Source organism: Mobula birostris, unplaced genomic scaffold (assembly GCF_030028105.1).
Source record: "Mobula birostris isolate sMobBir1 unplaced genomic scaffold, sMobBir1.hap1 scaffold_689, whole genome shotgun sequence".
In the NCBI taxonomy this organism is placed as follows: domain Eukaryota; kingdom Metazoa; phylum Chordata; class Chondrichthyes; order Myliobatiformes; family Myliobatidae; genus Mobula; species Mobula birostris.
Genome location: NW_027278408.1, coordinates 186,352 through 212,213, shown reverse-complemented (window position 1 = coordinate 212,213; position 25,862 = coordinate 186,352). Strand labels below are relative to the sequence as shown.

General features: G+C 49.7%; 1 protein-coding gene across 3 annotated transcripts in view; it reads left to right on the top strand.

Moving 5' to 3' along the window:
• Positions 1–719: 719 nt before the first annotated feature.
• Positions 720–25,862, top strand: part of otub1b (OTU deubiquitinase, ubiquitin aldehyde binding 1b) — a 39,792-nt gene continuing 14,649 nt past the window's right edge. Inside the window, exons 1-5 of one of the 3 annotated variants that reach the window (XM_072250823.1) lie at positions 720–790; positions 12,858–12,919; positions 22,213–22,311; positions 24,747–24,865; positions 25,569–25,653. In XM_072250823.1, coding sequence (XP_072106924.1) covers positions 748–790; positions 12,858–12,919; positions 22,213–22,311; positions 24,747–24,865; positions 25,569–25,653 — 408 coding nt within the window. In that variant the 5' untranslated portion in view covers positions 720–747. Of the gene's footprint in view, positions 791–12,857; positions 12,920–22,151; positions 22,312–24,746; positions 24,866–25,568; positions 25,654–25,862 lie in introns of those variants that run through there. The other 2 variants (XM_072250825.1, XM_072250824.1) reach the window with 2 other exon arrangements.

Here is a 25,862-nt window from a genome sequence, read left to right as displayed (position 1 = left end):
TTAGCCAGGGCATGAAGGGATACCGGGAGAAGGCAGGAGAGTGAAAAAGGATCAGCCGTGATGAAATGGTGGAGCATTCTCGATGAGCCAAATGGCCTAATTTTGCTCCTGTACCTTATGGTCCTTCCGAGATGAACACTGAATTCACATTTGCCTTCCTCACCACTGGCTCAATCTGCGAGTTCTTGGTTCTTGATCCTCCAAAATATTCTGCATGGAATTTAAACTGGAGGTGACGGAGGGTAGGCTTAAGAAGGGGATTTTTGAAGAAGAAAAGCTGCCTTTAATGTAATTGGGTTTGGTTGTGTGACTATGTTAGGATTAAGATTATTCCATGCTTTAATTGTGTGGGGGAAAATTGAATTGCTGTACACATTTGACTTGGTAGTTAACCTTTAGGGAGACCCGCACGAGGAATCCCAAGTCCCTTTCCACCTCTGACTATTGGAATTCTGTCCTCGTTGGGGAAAATAGCAAGATACAGGAATTAATGGTAATCCCTTCTACCAAAGTACACATTCTATCTCCCACCTTGCCCATTCCCCACATCTTCCTCCTTGTGATTGCATATCAGTGCTAGGTGCAGGCCAGAGTCTCTCAAGGACTCTGCAACTCATGAGGGTGGCGTTGAGGGGAGAGGTGCGGGGCAGGAGGAGAGGGGGGCGCATTGCCCCTCTCTGGGTGCTGGGCCGGAAACGGGAGGCCGGAAGTGGCGGCGGCTCCCAGCGTCCCCAGCGCGCGGGCAAGATGGCGGCCGAGCAGCAGGAGCCGGCGGTGGTTGATGTGGAAGGTAACGGACCGGAGAGGGGTCGGGCGGCGGTGGGTGTGAACTATCGGGGCCCGGCAAGGCCGAAGGGGCGGCCCGGGCGGATGCAGGTTCGGCCCGGAGCCAGGTTAAAGGGAGAGAGGGGAGGTCCTGTGAGCCCTGCCCCCTCTCCTCCTCAGTCCTGTCCTTTCCCTCCTCTCCTCCTCCTCCTCTCCTGCCTCTCCTTCCTCCCCTCCCTCCCTCCCTCTCTCCCCCTCCCACCTCACTCTCTACCTCCCCTTCCCCCCCTTACCTTTGCCCCTCTCCCTCCCCCCTGCTCCCCTCCCTCAATGAATGTAGGGGTTTCGAACAGAGCTGGTCAGGGAAGCTACGTCAGGTGGCGAAAGTCTGTAGTGGTGAATAGAACTTTAAACAAAGGGCCAGTGCTGGGGCCTATCCCCGGGTGGAAGTGGCTGAAACGAGAGGGAATAATTTTACACTGATTGGAGGAAAGTATAGGGGGGATGCCAGCGTTAGATTGTGTTTACACAGATGGTGGTGGGTGCTTGGAACTCCCAAGTATAGGGTGGTGGTAGAGGCAGATACATTAGGGTCATTTAAGAGACACATGGATGACAGAAAGATGGAGGGCTGTGTGGGAGAGAAGGATTAGATTGATGTTGGATTAGGTTAATGGGTCGGCACAACATCGTGGCGTGAAGGGCCTGCACTGTTTTGTGTTCTAAGATAAAGTTCAGAATGCTGAATTGAGTGCAGATTGTGACAGCATGTTTGGATGGTAGAGGACATTTTGACCCTGGAGGAGGATTAGACTTCCCGCAGACAGCCGCGAAACAGAGAAACACCACACAATCTGTTCAAAGAAAACATCAAGCGCACAATGGGCAGAAAACCGAGTGAAAAGCACAGAATATAAAGCATCAAACTACAGAGTCCTTGAAATAGTCTCAGGAAATGTTGGGTTCAGTTGAATTTAGTGTTGATTCGCTCACCAACTGCAGGCCGCAGAGCTAGACCGTCCCGGTGAAAATTGCAATAAAGAAAGCAGTTACCAGAATCAACACAAAGTGATTACAGTTTAAAAACGCAAACACGAGGAATTCTGCAGATGCTGGAAATTCAAGCGATACACATCAAAGTTGCTGGTGAACGCAGCAGGCCAGGCAGCATCTCTAGGAAGAGGTACAGTCGATGTTTCAGGCCGAGACCCTTCGTCAGGACTCACGAAGTTCCTGACGAAGGGTCTCGGCCTAAAACGTCAACTGTACCTCTTCCTATAGATGCTGCCTGGCCTGCTGCTGCGTTCACCAGCAACTTTGATGTGTGTTGTGTGATTACAGTTTGTATTTTTGCAATCACTCACTTTAACATTTTGAATATAATCAGGTGCATTTTCAGAATTACTTATTTACAATGGTAGCACACCTCAACTAGCAGATCCCCTTTGGATATTAAATTCTGGTGTCTGTCACAAACTTACTTAAGCCCCTCACCCCTGCTGGGGCTCAGGCTGCCAATGGCAGCTTGCCAGGATCCTCTGTCCTGGGCTATTCTTGCGAGTCGTCCCCAGGTGTAGCCCATCTGTGGAGACCCTTCCTCTCCCAGGGACGAGATCTTTGTTGGTGTTCCTGTAGCTCTGGGATTTTACGGGATGGGGTTGGTGCCCCCCACCGCCCAACCGTTTTCCCTTCGCAGCCGGCCGGCTTGGGGCCGCGCATGGCAGGTGCTGTGAAAGCCTCGGCTCTGTTTCTGTTCCGTGTGACCGTGGGAGATGAGGTCCTCTTCCTCAAGTCTGTTTTGGATGTCGCTCTGCAGGGCAGGACCGGGGTGGGAGGTCGCAGGAAGCTCCAGACTGAAGGCAGGTGCGGGCGAGGTCAGCTCCTCCTGCAATGGGAGGTCGAGTGGGCCTGACTGAGCAGGTCGCCTGGGGTTTGGAAGACTGGGAAGTGATCTCCGCATTGCTTTGCGCCTCGTGGTAACGTCCCAGGAGGCTGCCGACGGACGGGTCGGAGTGGGGTGGGGACGGCAAGCTCGCGGTCATGTCTGCCGCACAGAAAGCGGGCACTCCGCAGAGTGCTCACCCAGTCGGAGTCTGCCTTCCGCCTTTCTTCTGGGTAAGGGTGTCAGAGGCCTTCAGCAGAGACGAGATCTGGAGGCCCTGACTGACTGTGTGTGAGTCGGTGGGAGAGGGGCTCGTTTTGTGGCTGTGCTTTCTGTCGTTCTGCTGAGCTTTGCAGGAATGCTGTGTATGAATGTGCGGTGAGGCTTGCTGGCTGCCCCCAGCACAACTTTTGTGTTGGTCATTAGCGCAAATGACGCATTTCACTGTATGCCTGGATGCTTTATACTTTATTGTCGCCAAACAATTGATACTAGAGCGTACAATCATCACAACGATATTTGATTCTGCACTTCCCGCTCCCTGGAGTACAAATCGATAGTAAATATTAAAAATTTAAATTCTAAATCATAAATAGAAAATGGAAAGTAAGGTAGTGCAAAAAAACCAAGAGGCAGGTCCTGTTTGTTTTTGTCTTTGATAGAAGTTGGCTGAGTGTGTCTCCCCAGAGTCACAAAGTGACTTCCGTGTTGGAAGGACGACTGTGGACATGATTTTCTCCCACTGCCAACTCCAGAAGGGCAGAGAACGAAAAGAAGCCCCTGTACTTTGTGTTTATAGATCTCACCAAGGTAATTCTCTTGGTCAGCAGAGACAGATCCTCTTTAACGTTGTCTGCCCGCCAAGGCTACAGGACACGATCAGGTCCTTCCACAGCGACATGAAGGGGACTGTGCGGTACGCGGCACCTCCTCAGTGTCCTTTACAAAGCAGCGACGTTAAGGAAGGCTGTGTCCTCGCCCTTCTTTGTCCTTCCCCTGAAGCACTCATTTGGCTTTGCAGCAGAGTGGATCTACCTCAGATGGCAGGCTTTTTAAACCTCACCTGCCTAAGAGCCCAAGCCAGAGTGCACCAGGCTGTGATATGTTTGCTGAGGATGCAGCAGTTGCAACCCACCCTCCGCAGCGTCTCCAAAGCTCGATGGATCGCTTCTCCCAGGCCTGCAGGGAATTTGGTCTGACCATCAGCCTGAAAGGGAGAGAACGTGGAGGCACCACCAGTCATTACTGCTGGTTACTACAAACTTGATGTTGTTCGTCAGTTCACATACCTGGGGTCCGTCAGAAAGCGGATACAGAAATCGACAAGCTCATCGGCAAAGCTGTAACAACTCCCGCCTGCCTCACCCGACGAGTTTGGGAGAACTCCACACTCTCAGTCAAAACAAAGATGGGAGTGCCAAAAGCTTGTGTCACCAGCGTACTCCTGCACGACAGAGACCTGGACGACGTATAAGCAGGGGAGAAGGCACAACGCTTTCCATTTAAGGTGTCTTTGTCACATCATGGGCACCTGCTGGAGAGACAGAGTACCTAGTGCTGAGGTTCTCTCTCACGCCAGCCTCCCTAGCATGTACACCCTGATGTTGATGCTGTGATCTGTCCAGGATAGATGCTCAGAGATGTTGATGGTGTGATCTGTCCAGGATAGATGCTCAGAGATGTTGATCCCAGAGGAAGTGATGGAAGAGGCACTTGGAAATGCTTGCTAGCAAAGAATGTCAGTTTCCTATACACGTCTTCTTTAGATGAGTGTGCCTCACTGGGAAGGTGAGGATTGGCCAAAAGCAGGAAATTGTGAAGGGGTGAGTGGGCACCGTGGCTAGCATGGGTTTGTTGGGCCAAAGGGACTGTATCCTCCAAGATTCTATGTCAACTTTAATCTCTCCTCGTGACAAGTCCAACTTGCCAGGAATTAAAATAGTAAACACGAGGAATTCTGCAGATGCTGGAAATTCAAACAACACATATCAAAGTTGCTGGTGAACACAGCAGGCCAGGCAGCATCTCTAGGAAGAGGTACAGTCGATGTTTCGGGCTGAGACCCTTAAAATAGTAAACTCGTTCCAGCTTTCTCTCTGAGCCCAAAATTCCAGTCGCGCTCTTTCCCGTGCTCTGACATAACTTGCAGAATGGTCTTTCTCGTACTCAGATCCTGTCGCAATAATGTGTCTCGTCTGTCTTCCCAAAGCAGCACCTGCATGTTCGCTGTCTGTAATTGGTCTGTCAGATCTGCCGGGATGTCACGTGAATGGTTCCGGGAAGGAGAGGGTTTACGCCTGAGGGTCCTTCGGTGGCCCTAGGCCTGTACTCGCGGGAGTTTAGAAGAATGAGTGGCAGAGATCTCACTGAAACCTATCGAGTACTGAAAGGCCCAAGTAAAGTGGATGTTTCGCAAAGTGGGGGATCTAGGACCAAAGGGCACAGTGTCAGAGTAGAAGCACGCCCCCTTAGAACCGAGACTTGGCCTCCACGGCTGCCTGTGACAATGAATTCCACAGATTCACCACTCTCTGGCTCAAGAAATTCCTCCTCATCTCCATTCTAAAAGGATGTCCTTCTGAGGCTGTGCCCTCTGGTCCTAGAGCCCCCCACTATAGGAAACATTCTCTGCGTGTGTACTGTCGACCTTTCTTGACAGGCTTCAGTGAGATCCCCTCCCTCACCCCCATTCTCCTAAACTCCAGTGAGTACAGGCCCAGAGCCATCAAAGCCTCCTTACTCGAGTCCAGTTGAAGAGTCTCGACCCGAGGCAGCGACTGTTTACTCCACCCCCACAGATGCTGCCTGACCTGCCGAGTTCCTCCAGCATCTTGTGTGCAGCTCTGGATACCCAGCGTCCGCAGAACCCCTCGTTTACGATTTGCTGCTCCTCGTACATTAACCCCGTCATTGCCGGGACCGTTCCTGTGAACCTCCTCTGAACCCCCCTCCGATGCCAGCGCATCTGTTCTCAGATAAGCCGCCCAGAAGTGCGCCCCATACTCCAAATGTGGTCTGACTTGTAAATCCTCAGCGCTACGTCCCTGCTGGAAACAGTGCATCTGCCTTTCTTGCCACCGGCTCAACCTGCGAGCTCACCTTTAGGGAATCCTGCAGGATGTCTCCCACGCCCCTTCGTACCTGAATTTGCTTCCTGTTCCGAAAAGTCTGCGCCTTTATTCCTTCTAGCAAAATGTTTACTATCAAAGTACATACATTTCACCATATACAAACCTGAGGTTCATTTTCTCATGGGCATACTCGATAGAATAACCAGAACAGAAGCAATGAAAGACCACACCAACTTAGGCGTTTAACCAGAGTGCAAAAGGCAACAAACTGCAAATGCAAAAAGAATGAAATATTATTAAGTAAATAAGCAATAATTATTGAGAACATGAGATAAAAGAGTCCTTTGGACTAGGTTAAGGCTGGGGCACTGTGCGTTAAACAAAACATTGAAAATGATAGGGAAACACCAGACAGGATTGTGTGAGGAATGTCAGGAAGAGGAGTCAGTAGAATATGTAGACCTGAGTTGCAGGAAGTATGGGATACAGAGAGAGAGATGATGAGAATTAATCTAAGGGAATTGGGGGTGCAGGAATTCACATTAAAAGGGTTGCTGGGCATAGGTGAGAGAGCACAGGTCCAGGTATTTTTAGCTTTCTTAAGGGGTACAGAGGTTTTTTATAGGATATGACGGATAAGCAGGAATATGGTACTAGGATGACCAAAGATGGGAAGATTAGATTATGAGGACACACAGTCCTCTTTTATTGTCATTTAATAATGCGTGCATTAAGAAATGATACAATATGTTCCTCCAGAATGATATCACAGAAACATGAGACAAACCGAGACTGAAATAACTGACAGAAACCACATAATGATAACGTATAGTTACAACAGTGCAAAGCAATACCGTAATTTGATGAAGAACAGACCATGGGCATGGTAAAAAAGGTCTCAAAGTCTCTAGAAAGTCCCATCACCTCACACAGACAGTAGAAGGGAGAAACTCTCCCTGCCATGAGCTCCCAGTGCTGCAAACTTGCCGATGCAGTATCCTGGAAGCACCCGACTCTGAGTCCGTCCGAAAACTCCGAGCCTCCGACTCCGAGCACCGAGCACCGAGCACCGAGCACCATCTCTGCCGAGCGCTTTGACCCCGGCCCCAGCAATAGGCAAAACCGAGGATTTGGGGCCTTCCCTGCGGAGATTCTTGATCGCACAGTAGCAGCGGCAGCGAAGCAGGCATTTCAGAAGTTTCTCTAGACGTTCCTCTGTGCTAAAATGTAGGTTAGGGTATATATGTGGGTATGATTGGGTGAAGGAATTTGGAATGTAAGTCTATTGCACACTGCGGAGCAGAAGGTGGTGGTAATGCACCATTAAGCTGGTGCCAACTGCCGTAAAACAAGAAGAAGAAGAGTCCTTGAAAGTGAGTCCGTAGATCGTGGGAACAGTTCAGTGATAGGGCTAGTGAAGTTATCCCCTCTGGTTCAGGAGAGCCTGATGGATGAGGGGTAATAACTGTTCCTGAACCTGGTGGTGTGAGTCCTGAGGCTCCTGTACCACCTGCCTGATGGCAACAGTGAGAAGAGAGCGTGCCCTGGGTGGTGCAGGTTTCTGATGACGGATGCTGCTTTCCTATGGCAACACTGTGTAGATGTGCTTAATGATGGGAGGTTTTTACTCGTCATGTACTGGCCTGTATCCACTACCTCTTGTAGGAATTTTCACACAAAGGCATTGGTGTTTCCATAGCAGGCCATGATGTCAATATACTCTCCACCACAATTCTATAGAAGTGCCTCAAAGTTTCAGATGTCCTGTCGAATCTTCGCAAACTCCTAAGGAAGTTGCTGTGGTTTCTTGGTAATTGTACTGAAGTGCTGGGCGCAGGAGAAGTCCCGTGAAATGTTAACAGTGAGGAATTTAAAGTTGCTGACCCTCCCCACTGATCCCCCGGTGGAGACCGTGGACCATGGACCTCTGGTTTCCTCCCGAAGTCAGTTCCTTGGTCTTGCTGCCATTGAGTGAGAGGTTGTTGTTATGACACCACTCAGCCTGATTTTTAATCTCCTGCCTTTATGCTGACTCAGCCTATGACAGTGGTGTCATGAATTTGGCATTGGAGCTGTGCGTAGCCACACAGTCCTAAGGGTAAAGTGAGTAGAGCACGGGGCAAAGCACACAGCCTTGTGGTGCACCTGTACTGATGGAGATCATGGAGGTGTTGCCAGTCTGAACTGACTGGGGTCTGCAAGTGAGGGAATTGAGGATCTAAGTGCACAAGGGTGTTGAGCCAAGGTCGTGGAGCTTATTGATTAGTTTTGAGGGGATGATGGTATTGAATGTTGAGCTGTAGTCAATAAAGAGCGTCCTGATGTATGCACCTTTGCTGTCCAGATGTTTCAGGGTTGAGTGAAGGGCCAACGGGATGGCATCTGCTGAGGACCTGTTGTGACGGAAACTGGAGCAGATCCAGGTCACTTCTCAGGCAGGAGTTGATATGTTTCAACACCAACCCCTCAAAACACTTCATCGCAGCGGATGGAAGTGCTACTGGATAATAGTCGTTGAGGCAGGTCACCGCGTTCTTCTGGGGCACTCGGACGGCCGGGGCGGGAGGTTAAACATCTCGGTGAGCACCCCAGCCAGTTGGTCAGCACAGGTCCTTAGTGACGGCCAGGTACCCCGTCTGGACCGGATGCTCTCGGTGGGCACACCATCCTGAGGGCTGCTCGCACGTCGGCCCTGGAAATTGTGCGATCGCTGGGGTCTGTGGGAGTCTGAGATGGTCAAAGGGGACAGGTCACTGTGAATGTAAGTGCCACTGGGCAATAGTCATTGAAGCAGGTCACCGTGTTCTTCTTAGGTACTGGTATAATTGAAGTCTGCTTGAAGCAGGTGGATAACTCAGACCGCTGACGTAAGAGGTTGACAAAGAGAAAACCTGCAGATGCTGGAAATCCAGAGCAACGCACACTGGAGGAACTCGGCAGGCCAGGCAGCCTCCATGGAAAGGAGTAAACAGTCGACGTTTCGGGCCGAGACCCTTCATCAGGACGGGAGAAAAAAAGATGAGGAGTCAGAGTTTGAAGGTGGAGGGAAGGGAGGAAGAGACATAAGGTGATAGGTGAAACTTGGCGGGGGGGGGGAAATGAAGTAAAGAGCCGTGAAGTTGATTGGCGAAAGAGATACAGGGCTGGAGAAGGGGGAATCCAATAGGAGAGGACAGAGACCATGGAAGAAAGAAAAGGGGAGGAGCACCGGGGGGAGATGTTGGGCGGGTAAGGAGATAAGGTGAGACGGGAATGGTGAAGTGGGGGAGGGGGCATTACCAGAAGTTTGAGAAATTGATCTTCATGCCATCAGGTTGGAGGCTGCCTAGACGGAATATAAGGTTTTGCTGCTCCAACCTAAGTATCGGCCACTGGTGGTACGTAAACTGCGCTCAGGATTATGGAGGATTATGGCATTTGACTGTTGGGTGTGCAATGTCAGGGGAACACGAGTTCGAGAAAACCGACACATTGGAGCACCATCGAGAGTTTATCTTGAAACACACACCTCCACCTTTTGCCTTTTCTGAATCAGCAGTCTGGTCCAGACTGAATATTGAGAAGCCTTGGAATCTGGTGTGCTGGGAGAAAGCCACGTCTTGCTGAGACACTTAATACAGCAGTACCTCATTTCCCGCTGATACACCAACCACACCCTCAGGCCCTCAATTTTGTTCTCCAGCAACCGCACATTTGCCAACAAGATGCTGGGTAGAGGGGACCTCAACCCTCTGCTTCAACCTGGCTTGGAGTCCCGTCGCTTAAAGATGTCGTACCTATCTGGTCCACAGAGACCTTCATATAATCGTGAAATCTGTAGATCGTCAAGTTAGTTATGGTCTTATGGTCTTAACCTGAAAGTGCATTGCTCAGAGGGAAATTATACATTGCAGATTTTTTGTGAGAGTAATTCAAAAGAGGGATATATAAAAGTTTATTTGGAACAGGGGTGTCAAACTACCAGCCCGCGGATGATTTGGGGAAAAAAAAAGTATATTCACAACCATTTATTATGTATCTGTACGGCAGCCGCTCTCTTTCCCACCGCTGTCTGCTGGCAGCTTGCTGTGTGCACTTAGAAAACAGTAGGCGGCTGTTAACCATCCGCTGTGCACAAACACCTACCACCCTGCACTGAAGACCACTAGGGCCCCACTTACGTCATCAGACACAGTATAAACGCACAGAGTACTCGGGTAACTAACACCTGTAGCAAGGCTGAGACTGTTGGCTGCTGTGGTTCAAAATGCTTTCCAAGAAAAGAAAAGTTGACATCGAAGGTCGGATATTCAACGATAATTGGAAAGATCGTTTTTTCTTCTGTGAGGTCAACAGCAAACCTGTGTGTCTGATATGCTCGCAACAAGTGGCTGTGGCGAAAGAATACAATATCAAACGACACTATGAGACGTCACACGGAGAAAAAAATGAGAAGTACACAGGACAACTCAGAACGCAAAAGGTGAACGAGCTTGAAGCAGCTCTGAAAAAACAGCAATCAGTGTTCACCAGAAGTCGAGAGACTCACGATGGAGCTGTCAAGGCCCAGCTATATTATTGCCAGCAAAATAGCTGCTGCGTCGAAGCCATACTCAGAGAGGGAATTCATCAAAGCATGCATGCTGACGGCAGCTGAGCTGGTGTGCCCTGAGAAGAGGCAGGCTTTTGGTAATATCAGCTTGTGGCAGAGAGAATCGGGGACCTTGCAGGAGATTTGAACAATCAACTAAACGACAAAATGAAGTCATTTATTGCCTTCTCTATTGCAATTGATGAGACTGATGTAGCTCAATTGGGAATATTTATTCGTGGTGTTGATGCATCTTTGCCCGTCACTGAGGAGTTTGTGGAGATGGTGCCCATGACAAACACCACAACGGCGAATGACGTTTTCTCCAGCCTCGTCGAGGCCTTGGACAGACTGGGGGTTGTCTGGAGTCACGCTGTCAGTGTGGCAACAGATGGTGCACCGTTGATGGTCGGGAAAAAGGCAGGCGTTGTTGTGAATCTCAGAGAGAAAGTTCTGACGGAGAATCCGGAGCAGGAATTCTGGAATTTTCATTGTATTGTACACCGAGGCGTTATGTAGCAGCAGCCTGAAAATGGACAATGTCATCAAAACGGTTCATTTTATTGGAGCCAAGGGACTCAACCATCGGCAATTTGACACGCTTTTGTCCGAAAGTAATATTGGACACGGCCTACCCTACCACACTGAAGTCCACTGGTTGAGTGGAGGGGTTGTGCTCAAATGTTTTTTTCAGTTACGTGTGGAAATTGGGCTATTCATGAATGAGAAAGGCAAGCCAGTGGCAGAGTTGGATGACCCAGGCTGGCTTCATGATCTTGCATTTTTGGTGGATACAACAGAGCACTTAAATGTGCTTAATGTTAACATGCAAGGCTGCAACAAACTTGTTACAGAATACTAGGACAGCATTCGTGCCTTTCAAGTTAAATTAGGCCTGTGGGAGATGCAACTGTCCCAGAGCAACCCAGCTCATTTCCCCTCTTTGCAGTCTGTGCGTGTCGCTCATGGGAATAATGACAACATGGACAGGTACAAGGACAAAACATCACAGCTGAAAAGTGAGTTTCAGAATCGTTTCCAAGTCTTCACTCAGCTCGAGAAGGAATTCTATTTTGCTCGCCGTTTGCCATCAATGCAGCATCAGATGTGCCGAAGGAACTCCAAATGGAACTAATTGAAATTCAGTGGAACTCGGCTTTGAAATATAAGTTTGAGACTGTGGGTCTGGGCTCATTCTATCAATACCTGGGACCGATGTACCCCAAGGTGACAGACTTTGCCTCAAAGATGCTTTGCATGTTCAGGACAACATATGTCTGTGAGCAGGCGTTCTCCAGAATGAACATTAACAAATCCAAACTGCACTCGCAGCTGACACACAGACATCTAAATGACACTATGAAAATCACAACTGCCCAGAAACTGGTCCCTGATGTTGACAGGCTGGTTAAAGCCAAGAGCAGCAAGTGAAAAATGAGTGACACTGCTCGATGCACTGCGACATGTAAGCAAAATGCATTATGAAATATTGAGCGTCATAATGTTGTGATTCATTCATTTTCAGACTTCTATTATTGTAAATGTGATCACTTCAATAAAAATTACAGGCTAGCTGTGTTCATTGAGTTTGATTGCTGGAAGCAGGCTAATAAAACTTAGGTGCAGTTGTGTAGCCTACATTTACAATTTGTTTCGTTATGTCTACATTTGTGTCTGCTATTGTTCGATTTCAAATGGTTTATTAGTGGAAAGAGTGTGGCTCCCAAAACAAGCTTAGCCAAAATAGTGTCGTTTTTTCTCTCTCTCATCACAACTTTCTTGTAGCCTATGACTCTAAGTTAATGCCAATCATAAAAATAATGCTTGCTAGGCAATCTCCTTCATAAGAAATGAAATTGGTAAAGTGAAACATTGTGTAGTTATAGCAGAGACTGAGACAAGTTGAAAAAACGAAGGCATCGAAAGCTGTGGGAGCACACGCGTGCACAACTGATCCGGCCCGCATGAAGTTGCATTTTGCCGAATCCGGCCGGTGACCTAAAATGAGTTTGTCACCCCTGGTTTAGAAGTATGGTCTGCAGCCCCCAGTGTTGATGTGGCTCACTGGCGCCATCTCCTGACAAGGCCCTATAAAACTAAATGTTGCTGCTGATACTTTTGAAGGTGGAACGTGACGTTGCAATGACGTGTTTTCTCGGAGCTATTCAGCCTGGGTAGCCTCACAGGATGTGATCCGCAGGTGGCGGGGGGAATCAGTTTACCTCTGAAGAAACACGTTTGTTATCGTTAGCATATGTCATGGACTGGCAGAAACAGCAACCCCACGCTCTCCGCTTCACCATTCTCCATTCCGGTTTCCCTCTCCCACCTTATTTCCTGACCTGCCCATCAGCCCTTTGGAGTTCCTCCTCCTTCCCTTTCTTCCATGGACTTCTGTCCTGTCCTATCAGATTCCCCTTTCTCCGGCCCTTTATCACTTTCACCAAGCAACTTCCCAGCTCTTTACTTCACTCCTCTGTTTGGGTTGGGTGTGGGGTGTTTTTGTATCGGGCGGGTGTAGGGAGTTTTGGACAGGAGGAGTTAATATTTTTCCCCTCTCTCCCCGTAGCAGTGAACTTCCTGGCCTATGATGAAGCCATCATGGCTCAGCAGGACCGGATCCAACAGGAGGTGAGTTGTGTGGGGACTGGGTCAGCAGCGGGTGTGCAACACCCTCTCCTTCCACCTGTCAGTGTTGGAGAATGTCCAGTGTAGTGCTTTCCCCGAATGTGTATTTTTTATGGATTATATCATACCATATTCTGTATTTATTTATCTTAATTGATTGTGTATCATTTATTATTATTATTGCCTTATTATGATAATATATTTATGATTTATTCATAATCTTATTATATTGTACACTTAGTGACCACTGTACTAGGTACACAGACACTTGTCCATAATGTTTATATCTAAAAAGCCAGTTACTTTTATTTATCTGTCTGTCTATCTGTCTCTATCTATAGAACATAGAAACCTACAGCAGTTTACAGGTGCTTCAGCCCACAATGTCATACCAACCATGTAACCTACTCAAGAAACTGCCTAGAATTTCCCTACCGCGTAGCCCTCTTCTTTTCTAAGCTCCATGTACCTATCTAAGAGTCTCTTAAAAGACCCTATTGTATCCGCCTCCACCACCATCGCTGGCAGTGCATTCCACACACCACTCACTGTGTGAAAAACTTACCTCTGACATCTACCTTCTACTTCCAAGCACCTTAAAACTGTGCCCCCTCGTGCTAGCCATTTCAGCCCTGGGAAAAGTCCTCTGACTATCCACACGGTCAATGCCTCTCATCATTTTATACACCTCTATCAGGTCACCTCTCATCCTCCATCGCTCCAGGGAGAAAAGGCCGAGTTCACTCAACCTATTCTCATAAGGCATGCTCCCCAATCCAGGCAACATCCTTGTGAATCTCCTCTGCACCCTTTCTATGGTTTCCACATCCTTCCTGTAGTGAGTGCTCTGCGGGGTCTTACTAAGGCCTTATATAGCTGTAACATTACCTCACGGCTCTTGAGCTCAGTCCCACGGTTGATGAAGGCCAATACACCGTATGCCTTAACAACACTGTCAACCTGCCTGCAGCAGCCTTGAATGTCCTATGGACTCGGACCCCAAGATCCCTCAGATCCTCCACCCTGCCAAGAGTCTTACCATTAATATTATAATCTGTGTTCAAATTTGACCTTCCAAAATGAACCACATCACACTTATCTGGGTTGAACTACATCTGCCATTTCTCAGCTCAGTTCTGCATCCTATCGATGCCCCGCTGTAGCCTCTGACAAACCTCCAGACTATCCACAACACCCCCAACCTTTGTGTCTTCAACAAACTTAACCCATCCCTTCTACTTGCTCATTCAGGTTATTTATAAAAATCATAAAAAGGAGGGGTCCCAGAACAGATCCCTGCGGAACTCCACTGGTCACCAACCTCCATGCAGAATATGAACCATCTATAACCATCCTTTGCCTTCTGTGGGCAAGCCAATTCTGGATCCATAAAGCAAGGTCTCCTTTGATCCCATGTCTCCTTACTTTCTGAATGAACCTTGCATGGGAACCTTATCAAATGCCTTGCTGAAATCCATATACACTACATCCACTGCTCTACCTTTATCAATGTGTTTTGTTACATCCTCAAAGAATTCAATCAAGCTCATAAGGCACAACCTGCCTTTGACAAAGCCACGCTGACTATTGCTAATCAGATTGTGTCTCTCCAAATGCCCAAAAATCCTGCCTCTCAGGATCATCTCCAACAATTTGCCCACCACTCAAGTAAAACTCACTGGGTCTATACTTTCCTGGGTTATCTATACTCCTTTTCTTGAATAAGAGAAAGATATTTGCAACCCTCCAGTCCTCTGGTACCTCTCCCGTCCCTATTGATGATGCAAAGATCATTGTCAGAGGCTCAGCAATCTCTTCACTCACTTCCCACAGAAGCCTGGGGTATATCTCGTCCAGACCTGGCAACTTGTCTGATTTAATGCTTCTCAAAAGCTCTAGCACATCCTCTTTCTTAATGTGTACATGCTCAAGCTCTTCAGTCCACTGTCAGTCATCCCCACAATAGCCAAGGTCCTTTTCCCTGGTGAATGCTGAAGCGAAGTATTCATTAAGTACGTCTGCTACCTCCTCTGACTCCATGCACACGTTTCCACTATCACTTCTGATTGGTCCTATTAGATAAGAACACAAGAAACGGGAGCAGGAGTCGGCTATCTGGCCCATCGAGCCAACTCAGCCATTCAATAAGATCATGGCTGATCTGGCCATGAACTCATCTCCACCTACCTGCCTTTTCCCCATAACCCTTAATTCCCCTACTATGCAAAACTCTATCCAACCTTGTCTTAAATGTATTTACTGAGGTAGCCTCCACTGCTTCATTGCACAGAGAATTCCACAGATTCACCACTCTCTGGGAAAAGCAGTTCCTCCTCATCTCCGTCCTAAATCTACTCCCCCGAATCTTGAGGCTTTGTCCCCTAGTTCTAGTCTCACCTACCAGTGGAAGCAACTTTCCTGCCTCTACCTTATCTACCCCTTTCATAATTTTATATGTTTCCATAAGATCCTCTCTCATCCTTCTGAATTCCAGTGAGTACAGTCCCAGGTGACTCACTCTCTCCTCATAGTCTAACCCCTCATCTCTGGAATCAACCTGGTGAACCTCCTCTGCACGGCCTCCAAAGCCAATATATCCTTCCTCAAGTAAGGAGACCAGAACTGCACACAGTACTCCAGGTGCAGCCTCACTAGAACCCTGTATAGTTGCAGCATGACCTCCCTGATCTTACGAGGGGTGATTGATAAGTTCGTGGCCTAAGGTAGAAGGAGTCAATTTTAGAAAACCTACCACATTTATTTTTCCTACATTTACACACTTAGTCCAGCGGTCGTGGAGCACACGGATCCCTTCTTTGTAGAAGTCGGCGGCTTGGACCTCTGGAAAGTGGTCCACATCAGGGGTGAGTGATAAGTTCGTGGCCCAAGGTAGAAGGAGATGAGTTATTAACTTCAAACTTTCTGCATTTTCACTCAGAGTTGAACTGCACGTGCATGTAACGAGAGCTGTATAACTCATTTCCTTCTACCTTAGGCCTCGAACTTATCAATCACCCCTGCTGTGGACCACTTCTACAAAGAAGGGATCTGTATGCTCCACGACTGCTGGACTAAGTGTGTAAATGTAGGAGGGGACTATGTTGAAAAATAAGTGTGCTAGGTTTTCTAAAATTGACTCCCTCTACCTTAGGCCACAAACTGATCAATCACCCCTGGTAAATTCAATCCCTCTAGCAATGAAGGCCAACATTCCATTTGCCTTCTTGATAGCCTGCTGCACCTGCATTTTGCAATCCTCGCACAAGCACTCCCAGGTCCCTCTGCAGAGCAGCACGCTGCAATCTTTTACCATGTAAATAACAATCTGCTCTCTAATTTTTCCTTCCAAAGTGGATGACCTCGCATTTACCAACATTATACTCCATCTGCCAGACCGGTGCCCAATCACTTAACCCATCTGTATCTCTCTGCAGACTCTGCGTATCTTCTGCGCAATTTGCTTTTCCACTCAATTTGGTGTCGTCAGCAAACTTAGATACACCACGCTCGGTCCCCTCTTCCAGATCGTTAATGTAGATCATGAATGATTGTGGGCCCAGCAAAGATGCTTGTGGCACATCGCTCACCACTGATTGCCAGCCAGAGTAACACCCATGTGTCCCAATTCTCTGCTTTCTAATGGTTAACCAATCCTCTGTTCACGCTAATACATCACCCCAACTCTATGCATCTTTCATCTTATGGATAAAAGTCTTTTATGTTGTACCTTATCCAAGTAAATAACATCCATCTGTTCCCCTCTATCCACTGTGCTCACTATATCCTCAAAGAGCTTCAGTAAGTTTGCCAAACAGGACCTGCTTCTGCTGAATTCATGCTGCATCTGCCTATTCTTGCATGGCTCGTCCTTTTGCTCTTCACGTACTTGTAGAATGCCTTGGGGTTTTCCTCAATCCTGTCCACCAAGGCCTTCTCATGGACCCTTCTGGCTCTCCTAATTTCATTCTTAAGCTCCTTTCTGGCACCCTTGTAATTTTCTAGAGCTCTAACTTTTCTAGCTTCTTGAACCTTTCATAAGCTTTTCTTCTTAACTAGATTTTCTACATCCTTCGTACACCATAGTTCTTTTACCCTACCATCCTTTCCCTGCCTCAATGGAACATACGGATGCAGAACGCCATGTAAATGTTCCCTGAACGTTTGCCGCATTTCTGCTGTGCATTTCCCTGAGAACATCTGCTCCCAATTTTCTGCCTAATAGCATCATGTTTCCCCCACCCCAATTAAATGTTTTCCCAAATTGCCTGCTCCTATCCCTCTCCAAGGCTATGGTAAAGGAGATAGAATTGTGATCACTATCTCCAAAATGCTCTCCCACCGAGAGATCTGACACCTGACCAGGTTCATTTCCCAAAACCAGATCAAGTACAGCCTCTCCTCTTGTAGGCTTATCTACATATTGTGTCAAGAAACCTTTCTGAACACACCTAACAAACTCCACCCCATCTAAACCCCTTGCCCTGGGGAGATGCCGGTCAATATTAGGAAAGTTCACAGCAACCGTTATTGTTGCACCGTTCCAGAATCTGCCTCCCTATCTACTCCTCAGTATCTCTATTTACTATTGGGAGTCCATAAAAAACGCCCGGTCGAGTTATTGCCCCCTTCCTGATTCGGGTTCCATCCACACTGGCTCGGTATACAATTCCTTCATGACTTCCTCCTTTTCTGCGGCCGTGATACTATCCCTGATTAGCAATGCCACTCCTGCGCCTCTTTAGCCTCCCTCCCTGTCCTTGTTGAAGCATCTGAAGCCTAGCACACTCAGCAGCCGTTCCTGCCCCTGAGACATTCAAACCTCTGTAGTGGCCCCAGCATCGTAGTTGCATATATTGATCTAAGTTCGCCTGCCTTGTTTATGATACATCTTGCATTACAATAGACCGTCTAAGTACATCTATGTTCTATCATCCGGCCATCCCCCCTTTCAAACTCCCTACGAGCTGTCTCTGCTTATGCTCCAACCTCCCCATCCTCTGCCTCTTCACTTCGGTTCCCATTCCCCTGCAAATCTAGCTTAAACCCTCCCCAACAGCATTAGTAAACCTCCCTCCCTGGATACTGGTTCCTCTCCAGTTCAGGTGCAGCCCGTCCCGCTTAAACAGGTCAGCCCTTCCCCAGAAAAGGTTCCAAGGATCCAAGAACTTGAAAGCCTGCCCCCTGCCCCATCTCCTCAGCCACTCATTCGTCTGCGCTATCGTCCTGTTCTGACCTTCCCTAGCTCGTGGCACCGGGAGTAATCCAGAGATTACAGCCTTGGGGGTCCTGCTCTTCAGCCTCCTCCCTAAATTTACTGCGCAGAACCTCTACCCCTCTTCTGCCTATGTCATTGGTACCAACATGTACCATGACCTCCGGCTGCTCTCCCTCCCCTTCAGGAATATTCTGCAACTGCTCAGAGACATTCTGGACCCTATCTCTTTATTTGTCTGACTGTTTATCTATTTGTTTATTTATTCATTGAGATTCTGCATGGAATAAGCCCTTCCAGCCCTTTGAACTGCACCATCCATCGTCTCGATTTAACCCTGGCCTAATCACGGGGCAGTTTTATAATGAACAATTAACCTGCGGGCCGGTACTTCTTCGGAATGTGGGAGGAAACTGGAGCACCCGGAGGAAATCCGCGCGGTCCATGGGAGAGCGTGCAAATTCCTTACGGGGTGTAGCGGGAATTGAACCCGGGTCGCCTGTACTGTGAAGTGTTACGCCAACGCATAAAAGCATGCAGACAAGGTCAAGAGTAAAGGAGTAGAGTGTACTCAGACATGACAGTGAGTATAGGAAGAGAATGAGGTGGAGGATAAATGCGCGGCTGAGGGATTGGAGCAGGGGGCAGGGATTCAGATTTCTGGATCATTGGGACCTCTTTTAGGGCAGGCCTGACCTGTACAAAAAGGACGGGTTGCACTTGAATCCGAGGGGGACCAATATCCTGGCGGGGAGGTTTGCTATGGCTATTGGGGAGAGTTTAAACTAGAATTGTTGGGGGTGGGAACTGAATTGAGGAGACGGAGGAAGGGGCAGTTGGCTCACAAATCGAGAAAGCTTGTAGACAGTGTGAGAGGGAAGATAGGCAGGTGATAGAGAAGGAATGTGCACAGACCAATGGTTTGAGATGTGTCTATTTTAATGAGAGGAGTATCATGAACAAAGCAGATGAGCTTAGAGTATGGATCAGTACTTGGAGCTATGATGAGGTGGCCATTACAGAGACTTGGATGGCTCAGGGGCAGGAATGGCTACTTAGAATGCCAGGCTTTAGATGTTTCAGAAAGGACAGGGAGGGAGGCAGTAGAGGTGGGGGCGTGGTACTGCTGATCAGAGATAGTGTCACAACTGCAGAAAATGAGGAAGTCATGGAGGGATTGTCTACGGAGTCTCTGTGGGTGGAAGTTAGAAACAGGAAGGGATCAATAACTCTACTGGGTGTTTGTTATAGACCTCCCAATAGTAACAGCGACACCGAGGAGCAGATAGGGAGACAGATTCTGGAAAGGTGCAATAATAACAGGATTGTTGTGGCGGGAGATCTTAATTTCCCAAATATCAATTGGCAGCTCCCTAGAGCAAAGGGTTTAGATGGGATGGAGTTTCACACCTAGTTCAGGAAGAGCAAGAGGATAAAACATGAGAGAATAGGACCAATCAAGTGTGACAATGGAAAAGTGTGTATGGAACCAGAGGAGATAGCAGAGGTACTTAATGAATACTTTGCTTCTGTATTCACTACGGAAAAGGAACTTGGCGACTGTAGGGATGACTTACAGCAGACTAAAAAACTTGAGCATATAGACATTAAGAAAGGGGATGTGCTGGAGCTTTTGGAAAGCATCAAGTTGGATAAGTCACTGGGACCAGACAAAATATACCACAGGCTACGTGGGAGGTGAGGGAGGAGATTGCTGAGCCTCTGACAATGATCTTTGTTTCATCAATGGGGATAGGAGAAGTTCTGGAGGATTGGAGGGTTGCAGATGTTGTTCCCTTGTTCAAGAAAGGGAGTAGAGATAGCCCAGGAAATTATAGACCAGTGAGTCTAACTTCAGTGGTGGGCAAGTTGTTGGAGAAGATTCTGAGAGGCAGAATTTATGAACATTTGGAGAGGCATAATATGATTAGGAGTAGTCAGCATGGCTTTGTCAAGGGCAGGTCGTGCCTTATGAGCCTGACTGAATTTTTTGAGGATGTGATGAAGGTAGAGCAGTAGATGTAGTGTATATGGATTTCAGCAAGGCATTTGATAAGGTACCCCATGTAAAGCTTATTGATAAGCTAAGGAGGCATGGGATCCAAGGGGACATTGCTTTGTGAATCCAGAACTGGCTTGCCCACAGAAGGCAAAGAGTGGTTGTTGATGGGTCATATGCTGCATGGAGGTCGGTGACCAGTGCTGTGCCTCAGGGATCTATTCTGGGACCCCTACTCTTTGTGATTTTTATAAATTACCTGGATGAGGAAGTGGAGGGATGGGTTAGTAAATTTCCTGATGACACAAAGGCTGGGGGTGTTGTGGATAGTGTGGAGGGCTGTTAGAGGTTACTGTGGGATATTGATACGATGCAAAACTGGGCTGAGAAGTGGCAGATGGAGTTCAACCCAGATAAGTGTGAAGTGGTTCATTTTGGTGGGTCAAGTATGATGGCAGAATATAGTATTAATGGTAAGACTCTTGGCAGTGTGGAGGATCAGAGGGATCTTGGGGTCCGAGTCCATAGGACACTCAAAGCTGCTGTGCAGGTTGACTCTGTGGTTAAGAAGGCATATGGTGCATTGGCCTTCATCAATCATGGGACTGAGGTTAGGAGCCAAGAGGTAATGTTGCAGCTATACAGGACCCTGGTCAGACCCCACTTGGAGTACTGTGCTCAGTTCTGGTCACCTCACTACAGGAAGGATGTGGAAACCATAGAAAGGGTGCAGAGGAGATTTACAAGGATGCTGCCTGGATTGGGGAGCATGCCTTATGAGAATAGGTTAAGTGAACTTGGCCTCTTCTCCTTGGATTGGCGGAGGATGAGAGGTGACCTGATAGAGGTGTATAAGACGATGAGAGGCATTGACTGGGGATAGTCAGAGGCTTTTTCCCAGGGCTGAAATGGCTAACACGAGAGGACACAGTTTTAGGGTGCTTGGTAGTAGGTACAGAGGAGATGTCAGGGTAAGTTTTTTACGGAAAGATTGGTGAGTGTGTGGAATGGGCTGCCGGCGACGGGAGTGGAGGCGGAAACGATAGGGTCTTTTAAGAGACTCCTGGAGCTTAGAAAAATAGAGGGCTATGGGTAAGCCTAGGCAGTTTCTAAAATAAGTACATGTTCGGCACAGCATTGTGGGCCGAAGGGCCTGTATTGTGCTGTAGGTTTTCTGTGTTCTGAATAGAACTTTGAAACCGAAGGTGTTTGCCTGTCGAGAGAGACAGGTAATTGGTTGGAGGTTGGTGAGAAGGGCCTTGCAGACCAAATATTACCCCCTGTCCGGATTCCCACCTGGCGCCCTCTCCCCGTTGCCCGCACACTGACAGGCCGTCGTGTGGCGAGGACACAGGAACTAGAAGCAGGCAGAGACCTTCCCGCTCCTCAGCCCTACCCCACCATTCAGTCCGATCTCTTCCCCCCGGCGTCAGCCCCACAGAGTCACACCGTACCGAAACAGGCCTTTCTGCCAACCAGCGTTCCCATTTTACCCAGTTCCGTTTCCCTCGGCCCGTGTCCTTCTGTGATGGTTTCCTGTCCAAATACCCCGATTTCTCTGGCTTCCGGTCGTTTCCCCTTTATTTCCCTACACCTGCCTGTCACCACCCCCCCGGTGGCCCACCTCCTTCCCTTTCTCCGGTCAGATTCCTCCTTCTTCAGCCCGTTACCGCTTCCACCTCTCACATCCCAGTTTCGCACTTCATCGCTCTCCCGCCGCCCCCACCCACCTCTCTTCACCTGCCACCATCCAGATTGTCCTCCTTCCCCTCCCCCTCGCCTCCTTAATTTGGCATTCCCCCCCCTTTCTTTTCGCTCCTGATGAGGGTCGTCGGCCCAAACCATCAGGATGGTGCCTGGCCTGCTGAGTTCCTCCAGCATTTTGTGTGTGATGCTCCTCCTTGTGTTTTTAACGCCCCTGGCTTGGCCAGCTTCCATACACTGACCGCCCTCTGGGTGAAGAAGCTGCCCTTTGGGTCCTTTTTAAATCTCTTTCCCTCTCACTTTAAACCTGCGCCCTCTAGGTTTTGGGTTGCGGTCTGACCAATGCCTTCTAAAACCTCAGCACTGCGCCCTCTCCCTCAGATAGCAACGACGAACCCGCTGGTCTCAGACAAGTTGGACTTGTCGGTGCTCTACAAAGAATACGCGGAGGACGACCAGGTTTACCAGTTAAAGGTCAAGGTGAGAGCTCAGGGAGGCCGAAAGGCTGGGCTGTGGGGAGTGGGCAATCCGATGTGACTGCTCTCCTGGAGGGCCAGTACTGACTCGATGGGCTGAGTAGTCTCCGGCAGGCTTATGCCCTGCACGTACCCTGGAGAGGGTCCAGACCAGGTTCAGGAGAGTGGCACTGGGAATGGAAGGGTTAATCTATGAGGCCTATTTGATGGCTCCATATCTGAACTACTACCAATAGTACATAAATTGTTTATATTTTCAAATTAAAATACTTTCTATAAAACATCCGAGCCCCGACGGTTCCCTCATTCCTGGAAATCGAGACAACGCGTGCTCCTTCCCTGGGGACATCTGGGAACACACACCACCCCAGAGCAGGGGCTGGCACTGTGACAGTGTGACCATCCCTCAGTACCACCCCTCCCACAGTGACCCTCCCTCAGTACCACCCCTCCTGCAGTGTGTCCCTCCCTCAGTACCGCCCCTCCCGCAGTGTGTCCCTCCCGCAGTACCGCCCCTCCCACAGTGTGACCCTCCCGCAGTACCGCCCCTCCCACAGTGTGTCCCTCCCGCAGTACCGCCCCTCCCACAGTGTGACTCTCCCTCAGTACCACCCCTCCCACAGTGTGACTCTCTCTCAGTACCACCCTCCCCACAGTGTGACCCTCCCTCGGTACCACCCCTCCCACAGTGTGACCCTCCCTCGGTACCACCCCTCCACAGTGTGACACTCCCTCAGTACCACCCCTCCCAGAGTGTGACCCTCTCTCGGTACCACCCCTCCACAGTGTGACCCTCTCTCAGTACCACCCCTCCCACAGTGTGACCCTCCCTCGGTACCCCCCCTCCCACAGTGTGACCCTCTCTCGGTACCCCCCCCTCCCACAGTGTGACCCTCCCTCGGTACCACCCCAACCACAGTGTGACCCTCTCTCGGTACCACCCCTCCACAGTGTGACCCTCTCTCGGTACCACCCCTCCCACAGTGTGACCCTCCCTCGGTACCACCCCTCCCACAGTGTGACCCTCCCTCGGTACCCCCCCTCCCACAGTGTGACCCTCTCTCGGTACCACCCCAACCACAGTGTGACCCTCCCTCGGTACCACCCCAACCACAGTGTGACCCTCCCTCAGTACCACCCCTCCCACAGTGTGACCCTCCCTCGGTACCCCTCTTCCCTCAGAACTGCACTGGGTGTGTTGGCCTATGTTCTGGGCCCATTGCCTCCAGGTTGAAAGGTTGATAAAAGAGGCTTCCAACACGAAAGTGTGGAACAGCAAACAATCTGCTGGCGGCACGCAGCGTGTCTGTGAAGGGTTAAACTTGGTGAGGGCTAGGTTTGCTGTTTCTCTGAGTGCCTGCTCCACCAGTCAGCGCCACCAGAGAGCAGCACTGAGCCAGCTGGCGGCTGTCTCTCTCTGTCCTCAGCCTTAAGCCCGATTTATACTTCTGCGTCAATGCCACGCCGTAAGTACTGCGTCCGCCGCAAACCCTACGCAAAGCCGACGCGGATCCCTACGCCAGAACCTGCGTTGCTGTGACGCGCACCTGTCCCAAAATGTAACCGCGCGTCGCAGCAACGCGGACCGTGAGAACTGTGATTGGTCCGCTTGGTAGCATCGCATTTCCTCCTACGCTGCAATGACTTCCCATTGGGCGACTGAAGGGCAGGGAAGGAACTCTGGCTGCAATGCTTTCCATAAAGCTCTACAGACCTCCGAAATTATGGAGGACACACTTCGCTTTTAGGGAAAAAGACGCTCGCTTCTTGTTTACCCCGAGAAAGACTATCATGACCATGGAGCCTTGCGCAGGCAGGTGTGTGCGCGAATTGCAGAGCGACGCAGACACACCAACGCAGAAGCGTAAATGCTCACAACGCGCATAGGTTACGGTGTCAAGTTGACGCAGAAGTATAAATCAGGCTTTACAGCTGTTAACCCCCCCCGACACCCCAAGGAGGGTCTCCCCGAGGGAGGGAGGGCAGCAAAGGAGGGAGCAGAGGCCCGATGAGGGTCTCCTCGAGGGATGGGAGGAATCCAGGGAGCAGGGAGACTCAGAGGGAGAGGACAGAGGTGACACAAGTCCGTGGGAAGGAGGACTGGTCTCCGAGGAGGAGGTGAGGAGGGAGATTCTGGTGGAGGAGGAGGAGGGAGATTCTGAGGGGCTTGAGGGAGAGTTGAGCAAGACTCAAGGAGTGAGGAGGGTGACTGGAACCAGAGGAGGATGCTGGGGGTGGGAGACCCCACAGTGCTGAGTGAGCGGAGAGGAGCTCCAAGGAGGGATCTTGAGGGACAGAGGGAGGGGGAGAGGTGAGGGTCACAGGGGAGGGATCTGGTGCGTGCTGTAGAGCCTCCCTCTCCTCTCCCCGCTCTTCCTGCCCGGGTGGGGTCTGGCGCCCCTCCCCCTGATGTCCGTCCTTCTGTTCCCCCCCGAACAGGACCTGCACAATCGGTACTGCTGCATACGCAAGACCCGGCCCGACGGGAACTGCTTCTACCGGGCGTTCGGCTTCGCTCACCTCGAGGCGCTCCTGGACAACAGCAAAGAACTACAGAAGTACGAGCCCATTCCCCCTCCTCCACACCCCAGTGTCCTCCCTCCCTCCTCCAGCCCCCTTGCACACCCTCCTCCACACCCGCCGAGGTCCTCCCAGCTCTCCTCCCTCCCTCCCCCTCTTCCACGCTCATGGGGTCCTCCTCCACATCTCCTTCCCCATCCTCTCCACACCCATGGAGTTCTCCCTCCCTCCCTGGCCTTAGAACATTGATTTCTCCAACTTCTGGTAAATTTTCCCCCTCCCCCTTCCCTCTGTTTTCAATTCCCCACCCCTGCTCCTCACCTCCCTATCACCTTCCCAAGGTAACCCTTGTCCTTCCCTTTCTCCCGTGGTCCACTCTCCTCTCCTATCAGATTCCTCCTTCTCCTTTTCCACCTATCACCTCCCAGCTTCTTACTTCAGCCCTCCCGCACCTGCCTGGATTCACCTATCACCTTCCAGCATGTGCTGCTCTCCCTCCCCCCCCCCCCCAATCAACCACCTTATTCTGGCATCTCACCCCCTTCCTTTCCAGTCCTGATGAATGGTCTTGGGCCAAACTGTCCATTCCCCTCCACAGATGCTGCCTGACCAGCTGAGTTCCTCCGGCATCTTGTGTGCATTGCCCTCAGTCTGCATGTGTGTGTCTACTTGCCGGGCTGTGATAGATGTTGATCGATTTTCCCTTCCGCTGTGAAGTCTGACGTTTCCCTCCCTTCTCAGGTTTAAGGCAATAGCCTCCAGAAGCAAAGAGGACCTGGTGACCCAGGGCTTCACCGAGTTCACCATCGAAGATTTCCACAACACGGTGAGAGAGCTGAAACGGTAGCTTTCATTTTCACAGGACTGGGATACACACACTGAGGCTTCATAAGGCATTGGTCAAACCACAGTTGGAGTATTCTGAGAGCAGTTTTGGGCCCCTTATCAGAGTCAGAACTGGGTTTAAAACCACCAGCATATGTTGTGAAATTTGTTGTCTTTGAAGTTACAGTACAATGAAATATGTAATACTAA